General features: G+C 46.0%; 2 protein-coding genes across 2 annotated transcripts in view; one reads left to right on the forward strand and one right to left on the reverse strand.

The window, feature by feature from the left end:
• Positions 1 to 1954: 1954 nt before the first annotated feature.
• NOL7 (nucleolar protein 7) lies at positions 1955 to 5488 on the forward strand. The gene is made up of 8 exons (XM_056132398.1): positions 1955 to 2256; positions 2334 to 2394; positions 3308 to 3369; positions 4022 to 4053; positions 4287 to 4368; positions 4909 to 5030; positions 5107 to 5184; positions 5316 to 5488. The coding sequence occupies exons 1-8, from the start codon at positions 2009 to 2011 to the stop codon at positions 5390 to 5392; spliced, it is 762 nt and encodes a 253-aa protein (XP_055988373.1). The 5' UTR covers positions 1955 to 2008; the 3' UTR covers positions 5393 to 5488.
• A 933-nt stretch (positions 5489 to 6421) lies between these two features.
• The window catches only part of RANBP9 (RAN binding protein 9), an 88331-nt gene continuing 76568 nt past the window's right edge, over positions 6422 to 18184 (reverse strand). Inside the window, exons 12-14 of the mRNA XM_056132422.1 lie at positions 17139 to 17290; positions 11727 to 11838; positions 6422 to 7290 (exon numbers count right to left, since the gene is read on the reverse strand). Of these exons, the coding sequence (XP_055988397.1) occupies positions 7160 to 7290; positions 11727 to 11838; positions 17139 to 17290 (395 nt within the window). The 3' untranslated portion in view covers positions 6422 to 7159. The remainder of the gene's footprint in view (positions 7291 to 11726; positions 11839 to 17138; positions 17291 to 18184) is intronic.

Genomic DNA, 18184 nt, shown 5'->3' on the forward strand with positions numbered 1-18184 from the left:
GGTGAGACCGAGTGTAGCTTTGTGGAAGAGCAAGTGCAGGGCATGTGTAGAGCCCCAGGCCGGATCCCTGGAACCCAAGACATCAAAATGCGTGGGAGGGAGCACTACTCAGTGTGGTATTTACTGACCACAACTGAGACACAAGAAAATAATAATAACTGCACGATATAAAATGATGACTACAACTTGGGTCTTTCCCTGGAGACTGCAGCACGGTTTAGCCATCAATTGTGGTGCAGAATATGAGGAATAGAAGGTGTGAGTTCAACGTGTGGGTGTCTTCAGTTCCCCTGGCCAGTCAACAGCGATGGACAAATGAAGGAACCGGGCCACAGGCTGATTGGGTTTATTCAAGTCTTACAGTGTTAGTTATATAGAAATAATGAAGAGTGGGGGTACACATAGGTGGGGCTGAACATTGTCATAACAATAAACAGATGTAAAAGTCCCTCCTTCAGGGGAAGTTCTTCTAGGAGATTAACTCAAGGACAAAAATCTCATCTGCGGGGTCAGCACTCCAGGTTACTAGGAGATCCGCTCAAGGGTGGAATTCCATCTAAGGACTATTGCTTTCACCTTTTCTTAGCTAGTAATCCTTTTAAATGATCATATTAAATTTACTTCTAATATTTCTAGTCATTCTGTATGAACACAGTAAGAGAGATATTAAGCTTAAAGGGTAGCTTTTCCTATGGGCATCTCTCTATATAGTCTTTCTTAACCCTAGCAGGGTCCTTATTCAATTATTCCTTTTTGGGTCACGATAGAGTTTGTTCCATGACCGTGCTCTTAACTTATACTTCTTATGTGCTTAGCCCATCCCTTTTTGATGCCAGGGTAGCTTACAGCTTGCCCGGGTTCCATCCCAGTCCCTTGCTGGGACCCTCCTTTTGGGGGTGTTAGGAAGTAAGAGCAACTGAAGCTTAACTCAAGTAAATATGACGGATACCCAGGAGTAAACATTATTCCGAGTCAATTGACTCCCAAGTTACAAAAGCATAGCAGTAACTGTCTTTCTGTGTTTATACAAAAAAGGACATTGCTAAACCATGCAAAGGACATAAAAGATAGAGAAAAGCAATATAGGATTAGGAGTGCCTGATGGAATTGGGTGTGCCTCGGGAGCACTGTTGATGGGTGCAGCTCAATAAATCTAAGTTCCCTGCGGGAAGAGCAAGGCCAAACAAATGTTATCAAACAGAAGAGGAGCCTACAGCAAGGGAAGGTGAGGAAAGGGGGCGTAAGAAGGGCGAGTTGTGCTCAGCAGGAAGACACCTGCAGGAGTGGAGGCAGCAGCGGGAATGGCGAGTGGGGTGGGTTTGAGATCCACACAAATCTAAACAACACCCGGGGTGCATTTCATAAGAAAGAGGTGCTTCCTCATAGCTCCCACACACTCAGCATCTGCAAACTGCAGCGGCCCTCCCGTGCCATTTGCATGGCAGAGACAAAGGAGCAGCAGCAGTGGGAGATGTGCCTAGGGTGGGGACTCCACTGGGGAGATGGAGCTGGTCAGAATGCAGACTGTGGAGGTCCCCACCGGCAAGCTGGACCCTGGATACTAGTCGGGCTAGGATCTCCTCGGTGACAGCTAAACTGAAAGTCACCAAAGTTCAGTCTCCGGTGCGCATGTCCTCCACTCGACAAACACTGGCGAACTGGCGTCACTCCAGATGATTCTGTTGCATAAACGGACGGGATTCGCCAGCGAGAGGGAAACTCGCTCACTCCCCGCCCACTTTCCCCCTTCGGCCACGCCCATTTTCCTTCTGGCCACGCCCTTTCCTGAAACGCGCTGCCTCCCTCACCGGCCGTGGGCTCCCTCGGGGCCCGTCCCCCTTCCCCCCCCCCCCCCCCCCCCCGCCACCACCCCGCAGTTCATTGCGCCTCCAGGCCTGCAGGGGGCGATGAAGGCCCCGGCGCTTGCTCTCCGCGCGTCGCCGCCCTCCTTGGCGGGCGAGCCGCTTCCGAGTCAGAGGTCACGCGGGGCTGCCGCTGCGCGGGGGCCATGGTGCAGCTCCGGCCGCGCGCGTCCCGCGCCCGGGCGTCGGCGATGGTGGACGAGGACCAGCCCGCGTCGGAGGAGGAGGCGGAGCACGGCGTGCTGCTCGGGCAGTCGAGCAGCGGCGCGGCCGCCGAGCCGCCGGAGGGGGACGAGGACGACGCGGACGACGAGGCCCCCGAGGAGCTGACGTTCGCCAGCGCGCAGCTGGAGGCGCGGGCCGAGGAGCGGCGGGTGCGGGAGACGGTGCGCAGGTGCGGAGCCCGGGGGCCGGCCGGGGGGTCGCCCGCCCGCCCCCCGCGCCCACCTCTCACTGCGTCTTTCCTCCCAGGGACAAGACCCTCCTCAAGGAGAAGCGGAAGCGCCGGGAGGAGCTCTTCATCGAGCAGAAGGTGATGAGGGCGGGGGCGGGTTCTGGAAAAAAAAAATCCCCACTTAGGACGGGCCGATGGAACTGTGTCCACCTGCACCTCTCCAGTGGCCTGTCCACCCCGGACACACCTCCCGCTGCTGCTGCTCCTTGGCCTCCGCCATCCGAACGGCACGCCAGGACTGCTGCCGTGCCCCCTTTTGCAGATGCTCAGTGGGGGAGCCACGAGGAAGCACCCCTTTTTTAGGGAATGCACCCCCCCACACCGGTGGTGTTTAGAATTGTGCGTGCTGGTGGATCTCATCCCCGGCCATTCCCGCGGCTCCCTCCAGGGCCCCCGTACCCGCAGGGGTCCTCCTGCTGGTCCCTCCCATTTCACACCCCCTTTCTTCATTCATCTCCCCTGCTCCCTTTCTGTTGGGTAACTTTTGGTTTGCCCTTGCTCCTCCCCCAGGGAGCTAAAATTTACTGAGTTGCACCCATCACACCCAAATTGGCAGGACACCCCCCCCCCCGTTTTGGGGAGGGGGCCTGAAATTGCGCCCGTGCCAAGGGAAAGGTGCAGGGGTTCGCCCTGGACCAGACAGCCCCGCCGGGATGAGACGGGATGAGACGTTGGCGGGCCTGGCATGACCCTCCAGGCGACAAAGGCTGAGCTGCACGAGCTGTAGGGTGGCTCTGCTGCCCGACGCGCTGGCCTCTGGGCTGCAGGAATTGGTCCCCAGAGCAGCCGGGATGTAGGGCTGGCCTTAAAATCAGAACTGGGGTTGGGGGCGGTGTTTTGATCATCCCGTGATGCTCGGGTATCCTTCCTGGCCTACCCGGTGTAAGGCACGCACCTTACCTGTTGGGACTGTCGCTCCAGCCCCTAAAAGCAGAGATTTGACAGTAAGGTTGTCATGAATGTCTTTTTTTTTTTTTTGATGCCCTAACAGAAAAGGAAACTCCTTCCAGACGCCATCCTAGAGAAGTTAATCGCTGCCCCGCAGACCACCAGGTAAGTGATGCCTTGACTGGTACCGACTTGGATGCAAATCCACAGAGCCGAGAACATGGCACAACATGGCACTTGGTAAATGAGCAGCAGCAGCGGGAGGTGTGTCCGGGGTGGACAGGTGGCGTAGATTAGGTGGGGAAGGAGAAAGAAATGATCCGTTTGTCTGTCTTTGGCTCCTGTTCTGTGGATTCCCGGCTGCTTTCTGCGTTCCTTCAGTGAACTGCTGTGCAGCTGTTAACACCAGGGCAGATGGCTGGGAATTAAAGGGCTTTGAAAGGTGGCCTGCAGTGGACTGTAGCAGACACTAATCCACAGGTGCCTTCCACCGTTCCTGGTTCCTATTTCATGGAAACGTCTAGATTCTCCTGGCCTCTTAATTGCTTTTTTAGTTTAGCGTGGTATCTTTTATCTAGGCTCACAAAATTTCAGTGAAAGAGCTTTTCCAAGTACGTTATTGAGGTAACCAGAGTATGTTTAGTGGTACATTTCCTTTTTATCTTTCCAAACTAAGCTCAGGTATCAGAGCAAGCTTTGAGGATGTGGGGTATGGGGGCGTGGGAGATAGGACACCTGTTATTTGTAAAATGAGATGAAATTGTTGAGTGATTTACTGCCATTCCAGACCATTTTTTTTTCTATTGTTCTTTGTTAGCTTAAAGAAGTCACCAGGAAAGTTGAAAGAAGGTATGCGCTATTTTAATTTTTAAATTAAACTTCTCGTGTGTCAAGGACATTTGCAGATTTTTGCAGTTCTCTGAAAAAGCATGCGAGTAGGCATGCTAAGTTTAGCTTGAACGTTTTCCCTTTATTACAAATAAAGGTTGCGGTTGGTGCATAGGGGATATTTAAAGGGAGCCTCAGTAGATGTTTGGCTTTTTTTTTGGTGCATAAATGCTAATTAGAAATATTTTTTCTAGTTGATTTGCAGAAGAAAAGTGAAGAATGTGAGAAAGGAAGTGGATCCAAGAAAGCAAAAGTGCAGAAAGTACAGGCTGTTGGGTAAGAAGTTCTTTTCTTAATGAAATTAAAAGTGACTTTTTTGAGGTAAATTTACTGGTTACCTGGGAAAATAGCTAGTAGTAATTTCACACTGAATCATCCTTAAAACTTAATTCATCCTAGTAGTTATAAATAAAACATTAGTCGGTTTTTTATATTGCAGCCCTGTAATTTGTTTTATTCATTATCTGTGCATATACAAAATTAGAATCTTCTTTTCACTATTTTAGACAACTGACAAATATTTTATTTGGAAAATAAGCATGTTAGGGAGCCGGGGAAATAGTACAGGGAGGGGTCAGGGAGTGCAAGGCATGCGTAACCCAGGCTGAATCCCCAGCATCACCACACGTAGCCCTGGAGACCCCGAGCACTGGCTGAGCAGTGCTCTCTGGGGGCGCTAGCCCTGAACTGTGGGCCTGGTTGGCAAAGTATCACCCTGAGTATCGTGGAAGCCCCTAAGCCCAACTCCCCACCCCCCCAAAGAGAATAAGCATGTTGCTAACTTCACTCCTTCTGACCTTTTGTATTGTTCACCAGCCATAATAAAAGCTACGTGGCTGTAAGGCTCAAAGACCAAGAGCTGAGAGATTCAAGGCAACAGGCCGCCCAGGCCTTCATACAGAACTCACTGTATGGCCCAGGAACCAACAGGACCACCGGTAATTTCCTGCCAACTTTTTTTTATTTCACCGTTTCCTACATATAAGACCAACGATTAATAATTGTCTTTTCTAGTAAATAAGTTCCTGTCTCTTGAGAACAAGAGGTTACCTGTGAAAAAAGCTGCAGCGCATTTTCTGAATAACACTTGGGGTAAGGTCTCCTGCGTCTTAATCTCTTGGCTTCGATATTTTAAGTAGAGAATCTTTTAGCTTTGTTTAAAAAAACTGCTTTCTTGGGAATTTTGTATCTGATACTCATACTACACGAAACTTTTATTCTAGGAACCCAGAAAAAACAAAATGCCAAGAGGTTTAAAAGACGGTGGATGGTCAGAAGGATGAAAACTTCTAAGAAGTAAAGTTAAAAAGAGTACCGAGTACTTTGTATTTTAGGACTTATTCATTTAGAGGGTAATTTTTTTTGGTACAAATTTAATAAACCATTTACAAATCACCTCAAAGAGTTATTTTAACTGTATTTGAAGCTATTTTCATCTTTAATGATGCCTTGGGGAGTTCTGGAATAGCTTGCACCACTAACCACAGTCCTGTTACGTGGCAAGAATAAAAGAATCTAGGAAGCGTTTTCAGCTGCAGCCCTCAAAGATGGTTGTTAGAACTTGTAAGGAAGCGCACGGCCGGCAGAGATGCTGTTCTTTTAAAGAAGGTTCGTGCCTCAGTGCATTAACATTGTCAACTGCCTCACTACATGTCAAAGAACAGTTCCTTGACTACTGGGCTGCGCCCACCCCTGTTCAGGGCCACATGCAGTGCCAGGATTGAAACCACGGTCGCAGCTGCGTGCTAGGCAAGGCACCTTAGCCCCATTACTGTCTCTCCAGCCCCACAACTTCGTACTTTTAACCAGTTGGGAGGTTTGCTTTACTACACCATGCTGGACAAATCAGGAAAACAAGGATATTATATTTTTCCTATGTCACCCTATCAAGCACAGCGGTAGGGCGTTTGCCTTATACGCGGCCAACATGGCCGACCCGAGTTCGATTCCTCCGCCCCTCTCGGAGAGCCCGGCAAGCTACCGAGAGTATTCGATATGCCAGACACAGTAACAACAAAGTCTCCAATGGAGACGTTACTGGGCCCGCTCGAGCAAATCGACGATCAACGGGAGGGCCTTTACCTTTACCTTTACCACCCTATCAAGTTCAACTCTAAGGAGGCCAATAATACGAATGGCAGCCTTGAGCTAAATATATTTATGCAGTGAGGTTAACCTGATATATAAACTCAATTGACACTCTAGTTATCTGTAGAAGTAAATTTTTAATGGCTGGTTAATTATATCACTACATTTTTATTGCAATATAGTACTCATTTAAGCACTTAAAAATGGAAGGTGTACAAAGATTAAATTAAGACACGGTAAATTGACTAAATATTTGGTTTTATATAAATAAAGGTCATAACCACACTGTTGACATGTAATACTGTTATAATACAACAGTTAAACTTGTGAGTCTAGAACAGAAATCGTCTGTAGTGAAACAGGAAACAAGGTTGAAAAAGACCATGTTAAAACAGAACTACTGGGACTAACAGGTCGGGATTGTAAGTAGCAACAAACATATTCACTCAGCTCCTGAGTATTTCAAGTTTTACAGTACACATTAAAAATGATTTCTTCCATCAACACTATAAATTCAAACTGTCGGATGTTTATGCATTTTGCAAGTTACACTGATTGAATGCTTGTATGGGAGCGGGGGTCGGAACATCTCCCAATTAGAAGTTTTTACATCACCCACATGCTAACACAAACACAACTTGTTCCATTTCCTTCCCCTCTCCCCCCCAACAAAGAAGGCAGGATTTTTTGGTTTCTTTTAGGTAATTGTTTAAAGGATTTGTGATGATCAATTTGAACGTCTGAAGTTCAGTAATATTTTAACTCTTAGACAACTAAGAGGTTAAAGATGGAAAACAATTTCTCCTAACCCTAAGTTAGAAAATCATTTGCATCATGCTGTAAACTAGGAAGCAATGTAAAGCGACAAAAACCTGTCCCCAGTACATAATTAAAAAATCTAAGTTTCAAATCAGCAGAGCTGGTCTACTTCCATGTTGACTCTATGCCACAATATAAGTGTGAGCTCCATAATGCATAGCTAATGTAGGTAGTCTTCCACTGTGGCAAAGGCGCAAGATCCAATTCCTGATCGAGCCATCAGTCCCAGACATTGTGTGGCCTGTCCCATTGCGAGGGCAAGTGGAGGTTGCTTTGGCAGATTGTGGGTTTCTGAGGAAAAAGGGTTTAAAATGGAAAGAGCAATTAGCAAGGCACTTAGGAGAAAGGACAACAAAACTCAAACTCATTACTTAGAAAATTACTTAACACTTTCTAAGCAAATGGGTAACACTCTAGAAAATGTTATGACAGGATAATATGAGTACTAGGTATTCTTGCAGGATTTGAAAAATCTTAAAGAGACTCTGGCTAGAAAGGCAGTACAGTAGAGAAAAAAAACTTGCTTTGCATACGGCTGACTCGGTGGTCACTCCCCAACACCCCATAGGATCCCTCAAGTTCCACCAGGAGTGATCCTTGAACACCGCTGGGTGTGGCCCCAAATCAAAATCCCACCCATGGGCCGGAGCAATAGTACAGCGGCAGGGCTTTTGCCTTGCATGCAGCCGACCCGGGTTTGATCCCTGGCATCCCATATGGTGCCCAGCACTACCAGGAGTCATTCCTGAGTGCAGAGCCAGGACTAACCCCTGAGCATCGTTGGGTGTGACCCAAAACGCAAAAAAAAAATAAATAAAAATACACCAAAATCCCACCCAAACAAAATGTTAGATACACATAACCTCTATACAACAGGGAATATTTATATTCTTGTATTATAGTGGGAAGCAAGGAGTATCAGCATTTTTCTTCGGTGTGTTCAAGGCCAACTGATATCAATGAAGGAAAATTCCAGATTTTCATTAAAAGTTTCACTGATGAACACTACCAATCTGGAGAGAGGACCCAAATGAGGCTAATCGTGCCAAAGCACTTGGGAATATTTATTTGGGCTGATTGAGTTTAGTAGGTAAGGTAAAGGTAAAGGCCCTCCCGTTGTTCCTCGGTTTGCTCGAGCAGGCCCAGTAACGTCTCCCTCCATTGGAGACTTTGTTGTTACTGTGTTTGGCATATCGAATACATCATGGGGAGCTTGCCAGGCTCTGCTGTGCGGGCGAGATACTCTCAGTAGCTTGCTGGGCTCTCCGAGAGGGGCGGAGGAATCGAACTCGGGTCGGCCATGTTGGCTGCGTGCAAGGCAAACGCCCTACCTGCTGTGCTATCACTCCAGCCCTCTTCTGTTAATAATAATTATTATTATAAAACAAAAGAAATAAGGGAGAAGTGTTTTATTTATTTATTTTTAGTATATGATCACTTGCTCGAGCGGGCCCAGTCACGTCTCCATTGGAGACTTTGTTGTTACTGTGTTTGGCATATCGGATACGTCATGGGGAGCTTGCCAGGCTCTGCCGTGAGGGCGAGATACTCTCGGTAGCTTGCCGGGCTCTCCGAGAGGGGCGGAGGAATCGAACTTGGGTCGGCCATGTTGGCTGCGTGCAAGGCAAACGCCAGAATTGGAGGGTAATTTGTAACTGATAAATAACTTTCAGGACCATACATACCAGAAACCTGGCAGGCTTTTGTAGTAGTACAATACAAATGTTAAGTATCAACAAGAAAACAATGGTAAAGGAGATCAAGAGGAGTGGAGCTGGCAACTTCTCCTTGTGTGACAAATCCCTACTTTAACTTGCAAAGACACGTCTTGGTCAGCACAGTGACAAAGGGCAGCTGTGATACACCACTGGGTTCAGCAACCCACATGGCTAAAAAGTTGTGTGATTCCAAGCTTCCCTTTCGCTCGCAGGAGTCCCAGGAGGGAGGACTCAAAAATAAGAGGGTAGAAAGTTTAGGAACTGAAGAAGGTACAAGAGAACATAAAAAAGGGGCTAAAAATAGTTAAGATTGCAAGAAAAATAAGTGAGAGAATATGGCTTGAAAAGTGTCCTTTGGATTAAAATTAAGCAAAGGCTGTTCTTTGGCAAGAAACAATTCAGCTAAATTTTGGTGTTTCGGTACATTTAACTGACTTAAGCTTACTCTGCCTCATGTAGTTCTATCACGAGCATTTAAATTTTTATAAAAAAATCAACTTACCAGGCAATAACATTTGAACATTTGAAAAGGAAACTTTTTTTTTTGCTTTTTGGGTCACACCCAGCAATTCTGCACTCAGGAATTACCCCTGGCAGTGCTCAGGGGATCATATGGGATGCTGGGAATCAAACCCAGGTCGGCTGCGTGCAAGGCAAACGTCCTACCCACTATGCTACTGCTCCAGCCCCCCACAATTTTACAAATGTCTCATCAAGGTTCTTGCTCCCAGGCTTATGGTGCTTTGATTAAAAACTGGTTCTGAGCATCTTTATGTTTTTGTAGTAAACTCACAGGAATTACAAATATATAGTAACTGCTACTTATATATGACTAATTCGGCACGATTTCCAAATATGCGCAGTATACACTCATTGCAATTTAGGGATCTGATTTGTCAATTTTTAGTGTAATAAATACAAGCATACTCAGGGTTAGGGAAATGAGATCCATTTATTACTGGATTTGGCATATCAATTTGGTCTATTTGGCATAGACCACGGATAGCTTGCCAGGCTCTGCCGTGCGGGTTGGATATTTAAGATATTTAATTGGATAATTAAGCATTGAGAATGCTATTCGGGTATCTCAAAGAGGAATCGAAAGAACTATGCTTGGAATATCACGATTCACTCAAATGAGAGATAGAATCCGGAGTTCTGATCTTCGTCAACGCTCAAGAACCAGGGACGCTGTCTCATTTGCCAAGACATCAAAAATCAGATGGGCTGGACATGTAATGAGGTTTACAGACAACCGCTGGACTAGAGCAATTACTGATTGGATTCCACGGGACATCAAAAGATCACGTGGACGCCCACCTACAAGATGGTCAGACTTCTTCGTCAAGACCCTAAATGATCGGTTTGAGGCTCTGCATGTTCCTAAAACGAACATACCATTGGGCTACGCTAGCACGCAACCGGGATGAATGGAGACGTTACTGGCACCCGCTCAAATAAATCGATGAATAACGGGGATTAAGTGAAATACAAGCACTATAGCACTACATGTAAGAATATATGTATCTTGTATTTAATGAACCCAAGATTAAAATGCCAATTTTCAAGTCATTACTTAAATACAAAATTTAAGTAAATTAGTTTCATGATTACCTATGATGGAATTAAGTTAGATTCATGATTATGTATGATGGAATTTCCAAAATACAATTATAATAAATGACCTACCCTACAATTCCAACAATACCACCAAGTTCTATTTTTACCAACAGAAGTAACTAAATTTTTCAACACTTCAGCTTTAGGCCTCAAAATAAGATGGATTAACATTTTTAAAAGGACAAAGAAACTAAAGTTCAAATATGACTCAGTACATTGCTTTACACTGCAGCCACATGAACCCGGACCCACATTATGGGTCTCCCTGTCTAATGCTGTGTAACTTGGCCCCTCGCTGCACTGCCCTAATCTGCCTAAAATCATACAAAACATGTAAAGGAATCAAACCTTTCAGATAGGAATCCTGTTTATCCCAAAAAATACCTTCGAAAGTCGGATAAAAAAAAAATCACCTTTTCAAAAATTTGCCCATGAGTTTTAAGTAAACTCAACCCTATAGTGTGTGTGTGTGTGTGTGTGTGTGTGTGTGTGTGTAAATAAACACACTGAGCAAATAGTTATTTGTTCAGCAATTCAATTTCATAATCGCACTCTCGTGAAAGCTGCCCCTAGGAGCAGCGAGCAGTCAGGGCAACCAGCAAATTCCGGTTTCCATGCAGAGCAGGAGTATGCCCTGAGCACTGCTGAGTGTGGGCCAAAGAAAGAGAAACAAAAAATAAACTGCTTTATTCCTCCTCGTCCATTCTTGTTGTTCGGAGAAGGCATGTGCTGATAACAATGGTATGCCTAACTTTATGCAGACAGAATCTGACCCTAAGAGGCCAGAGAGCTAGGAGTGTGGCCAGGGCACTGGCCTTGCACACACTAACCCAGGTTTGATCCTTAGCATCACATGTGGTCCCCTGAGGCTGCCGGGAGCGATCCCTGAGCACTGCTAGGTGTGGCCCGAAAATCAAGAGAGAAAACACAAGACCTAAAGAATTGGTCAGGGGCCAGAGCCCAGGTCACCTGGGGGCTCCGTGGGGCAAGACGATGACAGGACTAGAGCAGCCATCAGGTCAGACCTGCTCCGGGCACAAGCACAGCAGCTCTCCAAACAGCCTCTGATGCACCCTAAGGTGCTGCTGCTCTAATTCCATTCAGGGGCAATGCAGAATTCCATTTGGTCTACATTTAAATAAGGAGGGAGCTTCCTGTGTATTAAACGTTAAAGTATCAAAAGGCAGAAACCAGGCCGGGCAGAGAGCTGAGGGCGAGCACATATGCTTTGGTGCCAAGTCAGGGACCCGATCCCTGCCTCTGGGAGGAGTCCCATCACCAGAGGGTGTGGGCCCCAACCAACCAACTAACCAAAAAAGAGACACGTCATCTTTAAGCTTTTACCAAATACCCAATCAAGTTACCAGTCGCATTTCTGGCCTTACTCACCTAATATTGCACTGTTCAGAGCTGAGCACACAGGTTCTCTCTGAATCGGGTCAAGCTGATTTCCAACTGGGCTGTTCCAAGGATCCGAATAAGCTAGTAAACTGAATGCATCCTGTCGAAACAGCAATTTTATTGTTTAACTAAAGTCTTCTATGATCATCGTGGTTACAAGTAGGGGAGTTAGATATGGCACTACACTAATATTTAAACCCTTTTATCCCCCACGACTTTGACTATATGTCACACAAACTAGCTTTTGTGTCAGTCAGTTTTCATTTTTCTTGTAACAGGCCCTCAAACCGACAACATATATAGAATAATCTCCCTACCCCCCAAAAAAAGGTTAAAAATTAAAAAAAAAATTCTTGTGGGATGGGAAGACCCATCACTAGATGCTTTCTTTTACAATTTAATATCACTATCTGAACTGACCCAGCCAGCATACTTGTTTTTGCTTCTTCTTCTTCTTTTTTTTTTTTTAAACAGACAGGGGAATTGTATAAACTCATTCGATGTCATCTCAAACTGCACAAAATGTTGAACAGGCTGCCTTTAGGAGTCTAAAAATGCCATCAGGGCTAGAGAGATAGTACAGCAGGTAAGGCACTTGCCTTGTTTCGTGACCAACCAAGGTTCAATCCCCAGCACCCCAGAGCCCCAAGCACTGCTAGGAGTGATTCGTGAGTGCAGAGCCAGAAGTAACCCCTGAGCATCACCGGCTGTGACCCCAAAACAAAACAAAAAGGTCATCAAGATACCCACGCACGTTCATAATGTAACATTCACAGTCCTCGCAAACTTCTAACATGTTGTTGGTATGTTGCACATACCACAATCAACCTGCCACCAGCAGCGAGGAAATGGCTTTGGCAAATCCTACCCTCTCAAAGGGCCTGTTCGTATGTAGGTATTATAAGGGAGCGGGGTAGGACTGACCTACATGAAATGCAGCTGACTCTCTCAGTAACTGATCTTTTCTAGTCTGCCAGAAGTCAGTTCTCTAACCTAGAGTTAAAGATCCAGAGATATAGGCTACCCTGCCACCTTGGCGGGCACCCACAGAGAGGTACTGAGGAAATGGCAATCGGCATCTTCTGTTAAGAATGCTACCAAAATGCTGATTACTAAGCTGTGGAACAGTGAAACTCCTCAACAGTATTTCTTAGGTCTAGCTGCTCATTATCCAGCTCCCTCGTGCTCTGAGAGTGGAAACGGGGCTTCCTGGCCACCACGACTGCTCCCCACCTTTCCCACCCAGAGGGGGCCTCTCCCTGGTGAGGGGGACAGCACCCGGGAGGCTGAGCTGTGCAGTCATTCTTAAGGGGAACACTGGGTGTTCGTCTGTCTGCCTCTGACATAAACAGTCCTGCCGCCTTGCGTGGCTATGCCAGACATCCAGACAGCCCCTCACTGTAGCACGGTCCTCCCGATGTTCATCGATTTGCTCGAGCGGGCACCAGTAACGTCCGTCTCCATTGTGAGATTTGTTGTTACTGTTTTTGGCATATCGAATACACCACGGGGAGCTTGCCAGGCTCTGCCATGTGGGCGGGATACTGTCAAATAGCCTGCCGGGTTCTCCAAGAGGGATGAAGGAATCAAACCCGGGTCGGTTGCGTACAAGGCAAATGCCGTACCCGCTGTGCTTTCGCTCCAGCCCAGACATCCCCTCAGTGGGACCAATTCTGCTTCCACTCTGTAGCGGAGAGCTCATGTTGAGGTGCTTGTACATCCTCCTGCAAGTGCGAGGGAGCGGATCTGAGCCGTAGTGTGCCCTGCGTCCCCACCTCTTCCCTGCCAGGACTCCCAGGTGTGGCACTGAGAACCCTACTCTCTCCCCTGCAAGACAAATGTGGATCCGTGCTCAAGTGCTTACTTGGTTCGAGGACTAGATGAGATGGTCTTTGCGGGCCGAGGCTACTCATCTGCACCTGACTCTCCACAGAGCTGACTGCAGTGCCTGGTCACAAAGGCGGGATCTGACCAGTAAGTGGCTGCTCACCAAGTGAAGCAGTTCAGGTAGCTCTCTGGGGAGCCAATGGCAGACAAGCCTTGAACTCCCACCAAAACGGGGGGTGGGGGTGGGGGGGGTAGGTAGAGGGGGGGAAACAGTAAAAGAAATAAAAGACAAAGACCAGGGGGGAAAAAGAAAGCCCCAGAGGATGAGCATGAGACCTGAAGTGAAGGAAAAGGGATACATTCTAAATGATGGCACCGTTTTTTCCTACGTCGCCCTCAAAAATTCTCTAGCATTATTCTTCAAGCACACTAAAGTAAGTTCAGTTTCTCATTTTACCTGTCTGGGCCAAGATGCACTTAGGGAACGGTAAGGTGAACTCAATGTTCAAGTCTCAAAGTAGCTGGTATCTGGTTAGAGGTCAGAGGGGCAAAAGTCACAGCCATTTACATTCTTTAGATGAAGAAGATGAGCTTCTCCTTCACATTACTCAACATATAACCAAGAACCATCCAGAGGCAGGCCTGGAATGTCACTTTCTGAGCTTCAAACAAATGGGAATCCATGCGCAGTAAGAAAGAGTAAAATCTTTAATTTTCAAAGGCATAGGAGCCAGGGATGTGCTTAAGGGGTAGAAAAGCCTTTTTTTTTTTTAAAAGGCACCACATGTGGCATATATAAATAATCCATCATGCTTACTTTGTATCAAGTTTAACAAGAAAACAGATGTTTGGGTGTCAAAATTATGAATTTTAAAAAAGCATTTTGCATTCACAAACACCTAAACAATAGTTCTCAGAGTACAGGGACATCCTGTCCAAGACCTTTCGAAGGTGGCTCTTGTGAACTTAACCCTATTTTCATGCCAAGAAAAAGATGCTCTAGGCTCTGGTCTCTCTCCCTGCTTCTCCCACTGACGTAGGTGAGTTTTCCAGAGACCACAGGACGTGGGGCAGCAACAGAGCAAATGAAAGGTAGGTTTCATAAAACAGCTCACCTCCTTTTTCAACCGAGCATTAAAGAAATTGTGAAAAGTAAAAATATCTGGGTATTTAAAAAAAATGCTTACTAAGCTGAACTTTCATTTTCAAAGCAAAACTATACAATCACTTCATGATTCCATTCTCTTACGCATCGAAAGGTACCGACATCTCTCACCCACTTCTAAAGGTATATCCCACTTCTCCTTTTGGATAAATACTTTTCTTTGGTTTTTGTTGTGAGGCTCTGCAGGGCTCAGTACTCACTCCCGACTCAGGGGACCATCCGGGGTGTTGGGGGCCAAATCTAGGTCAGTCCTATGCAAGTCCCATGCCCTACCTCTTGTACTCCCTCCAGCCTCTATTCTAGATATACACTGAATCAAAAGGGGCTTTGAGGAGCTGGAGAGTTGGTACGGTGGGCAGGGAGCTTTCCGTGTAATGCCCGCCCCAGACTGATCCCTTGTACCCCATATGGTTCCCCTGAGCATCGCCAGGAGTGCGCAAACCCAAGAGTAAGTCCTGAGCATCAGCTTTGTGCTTTTATGGCGGGTGCGGTTGTGGGGCCACACCCAGTGCTAACTGAGGCCTATTTCCATGGTGCTTGAACCCAAGCTTTTAGCCTTCTGAGCTATCTCCCTGGCCCCCAGAAGAGTATTATGAAGAAGTTATTTTCTGTAATTTTCAAAAAAGTCAACGATTATTTTTGAGTGAATTAATTTTGGTTGCATAAAAGGGGAGAAAAATCAATAAAAACCCTCAGGGAACTCGGTTGTTATTAGGGGAAAATGACAGCCATTTTCTGAATAAATGATATTCTGATTTAACTTTTAAACAGTTGCTAGGGTCCAAGGAGGAAGCCCAGCAATCGGGGTCCTGAGTCTGAATGCCACGTCCTCCTCCCCAAACACTGCCCCCAGCCGGAGCGATGTACCACAGTGAACCATAAACTGGGCTGGCCAGTGGCTCCTGGGCCTCCCTCCGGAGCAACGCCAAGTGTAATTATTGAATTTATTCATTTCTCTCCATCACTATTTAACAGTCTGGAGACTTGGGGTGACTGCTATAATCGAGCTGTGCTTCCAGGAAAACACGGCATCACAAGTCGGGTGGAGGCAGCACCTGAGGACAAACCCGCCTGGCCCCACAGAGCCACACGGAACACCCTGGCGAGGGGGCAGTGTGACAGCAGGTGCCGTGCCCGCGTGCCAGCTCCCTACACCACCAAGGATGCCGCTCGGTGCCCTCTCTTTTTGGGACAGGAAGGGACAGCAGGCTGCTGCTCCCCGCCCCCCCTCCCCCCGCACCCCCAGATGCCATTATCAGACTCAGGAGCACTAAATATACCTCTCTTTTAAACAACGTTCAGGGGAAGTGCGAAATCAACTTGGAGCTCATCCTATGCTGGTTGTTTTGTTTTATTTCTTTAATGTTAATGTTTCCTAGGTTCACAGGACTGGTGGGACTTGATTGAATATGCAAAATCACTTTCAAAGGGGCCTAACATCTCCACACTTGACTATAATGCTTTCCTTTAGGTGTTTGGTTTTTGTTTGCATGCCAGGGACCACTCGCACATGTGAGCAAATTGGCCACTGTGGCAACTCTAACTGGCCCGTCTGGCTTCAGCGGCGGCCCCTCTGGTGGCTAGCAGCTTACAGAATGGCGGAAAGCCACCCCCAAACATTGTATAACCTTAGATGTTCACTCCTCACCATCATATAAGTGACATGTGCATTACAGCCAGCTTACTGCGAATCTGAACAAGGTGTACCAAAGTAAAAAATAGCTCAAATTCATAGTTTATGGGCGGAAGTGTTTGCCTTACACGAAGTCTTCCAGGGTTTGATTCCCGGCACGCATATGGTTCCACCTGGAGTGAACTCTGAGAACAAAGCCAGGAGTAAGCCCTGGGCACAGCCAGGTATCGCCCAAAAACCAAGAGAAAAAAAAAGAATTTAAACACACTCATTTCTTCTAATAAATCTTCTGCCAAATTTGCAGCTCAGAAAATAAGACTAAGAAAGTAAGATAAGTAAAATAAGACTAAGACTCCCTGGATAGATAGCACAGTGGGCAGGACATTTGCCTTGTACGTGGCCTACCCAGGTTGGATCCCCAGCATCCTATATGGTCCCCTGAGCACCGCCAGGAGTCATTCCTGAGTGTAGAGGCAGGAGTAACCCCTGAGCATTGCTGGGTGTGACCCCCAAAAGCAAAAAAAGCAAAAAAAAAAAAAAAGTCAACTGATAATATCTTCTGGCTGATGAAGACTCGGAAGGCAAAGTCATCCAGCCCACAACCTGCTAAGTCATCCAGGAGCACAGAACTCCCCAGCCCACCAAGGATCTGCCTTCTCCCACGTGAGTCAGTGTCCAACTGCCCAACAAGGATGGCCAGCACTGCTCTGTATTTCAATCAACATTTTAGCTACAGTGACATTATTTCTAGTTCTTCAAGGGGAAGCAAACTTACTTTCAACATTTTTTTATTTGCTGTGTTTTTGCCACATTCTCTCCTCAGCTGTTCACTCATCGCTTGCAGTTCTCTTCCAAAGTGGATCATTCTTTCAATGGCAGCCTGACTTCCTCCACACAACTGGCGTCTTAACTGACTGGAATCCACTTCTGTAAGCAAAAACAAGTATCTTACTACCTGACTGAAGAGCGCACAGCGGGGAGACAGAGACACCTTTCTTAGACATTCTGTACCTCACATTTCATAAGCACTAGTACTTTATCTTAACAGATTTATTTTATTAAATATAGAATTTTACAAATTAAAGATACACTTATTAGGTCTCAAAAGTACCTCTTAGGTTGGAGTTATAAGTCAGGGGAAAATAAAAGTTAAGCTCAAATCTCTAATATTACACAAAGCAACATAAAAAAAAAAGAGAAAAAAACTGTCTCAAGACTACACTGACCCAGAACAGAGACAAAGTAATTCCTCGAAGTTAAATGATTACAATAAATCATAGAAATGCCATATTAAGTGAATCACAAGTTATTTAGCTTTCAGATAAAAGACTACTTCAAAAACAATTTTTAACAGTATATAGAGATTCTCATCACAGTGGGTTCCTGGAAACTGTGAGGCTAAGTAAAACATCCTAGAACAAAATCAGGTCCTCTCGTATTGTCATTCCATTCACTATCAGTAGGTATCCCTCCTTCCCCTCCACACTGTTATAAAGAGAACGTTGAACAAAATGTTCGTCAAGGATCTACTCTGTATCTCGATTAGCCATAAACACTGGTTTGTAATGTAACTATATGAATTAATATTTATTAGGTACTTTGTGCTAATAGTTTTTCAGATTAGCTCATTTATCTTGAGGATGACACAGTTGGCTATGATTATACCCATTTTACAGATGAAGAAACTGAGGCACAGAGTTTGTAAGTAACTTGTCCTTAAGTAAAAGCTAGTAAGTGGCAGTTGCAGAATTCAAATCCAGGTTATCTAGCTTTGGAACTTATACTCTTAGAGCAAAGCTTTAATTATACTGGAAATGTTTA

The sequence above is a fragment of the Sorex fumeus genome, unplaced genomic scaffold (assembly GCF_029834395.1).
Source record: "Sorex fumeus unplaced genomic scaffold, SorFum_2.1 ptg000094l, whole genome shotgun sequence".
Taxonomy (NCBI): domain Eukaryota; kingdom Metazoa; phylum Chordata; class Mammalia; order Eulipotyphla; family Soricidae; genus Sorex; species Sorex fumeus.

What these genes read in the sequence shown, in the direction of transcription:
- NOL7 (XM_056132398.1), top strand. Translation starts at nt 2,009, where the DNA reads ATGGTGCAGCTCCGGCCGCGCGCGTCCCGCGCCCGGGCGTCGGCGATG. An exon ending in GTGCGGGAGACGGTGCGCAG is followed by an intron (nt 2,257 to 2,333) that starts GTGCGGAGCCCG and finishes CTTTCCTCCCAG; the next exon opens with GGACAAGACCCTCCTCAAGG. An exon ending in TTTTCTGAATAACACTTGGG is followed by an intron (nt 5,185 to 5,315) that starts GTAAGGTCTCCT and finishes CTTTTATTCTAG; the next exon opens with GAACCCAGAAAAAACAAAAT.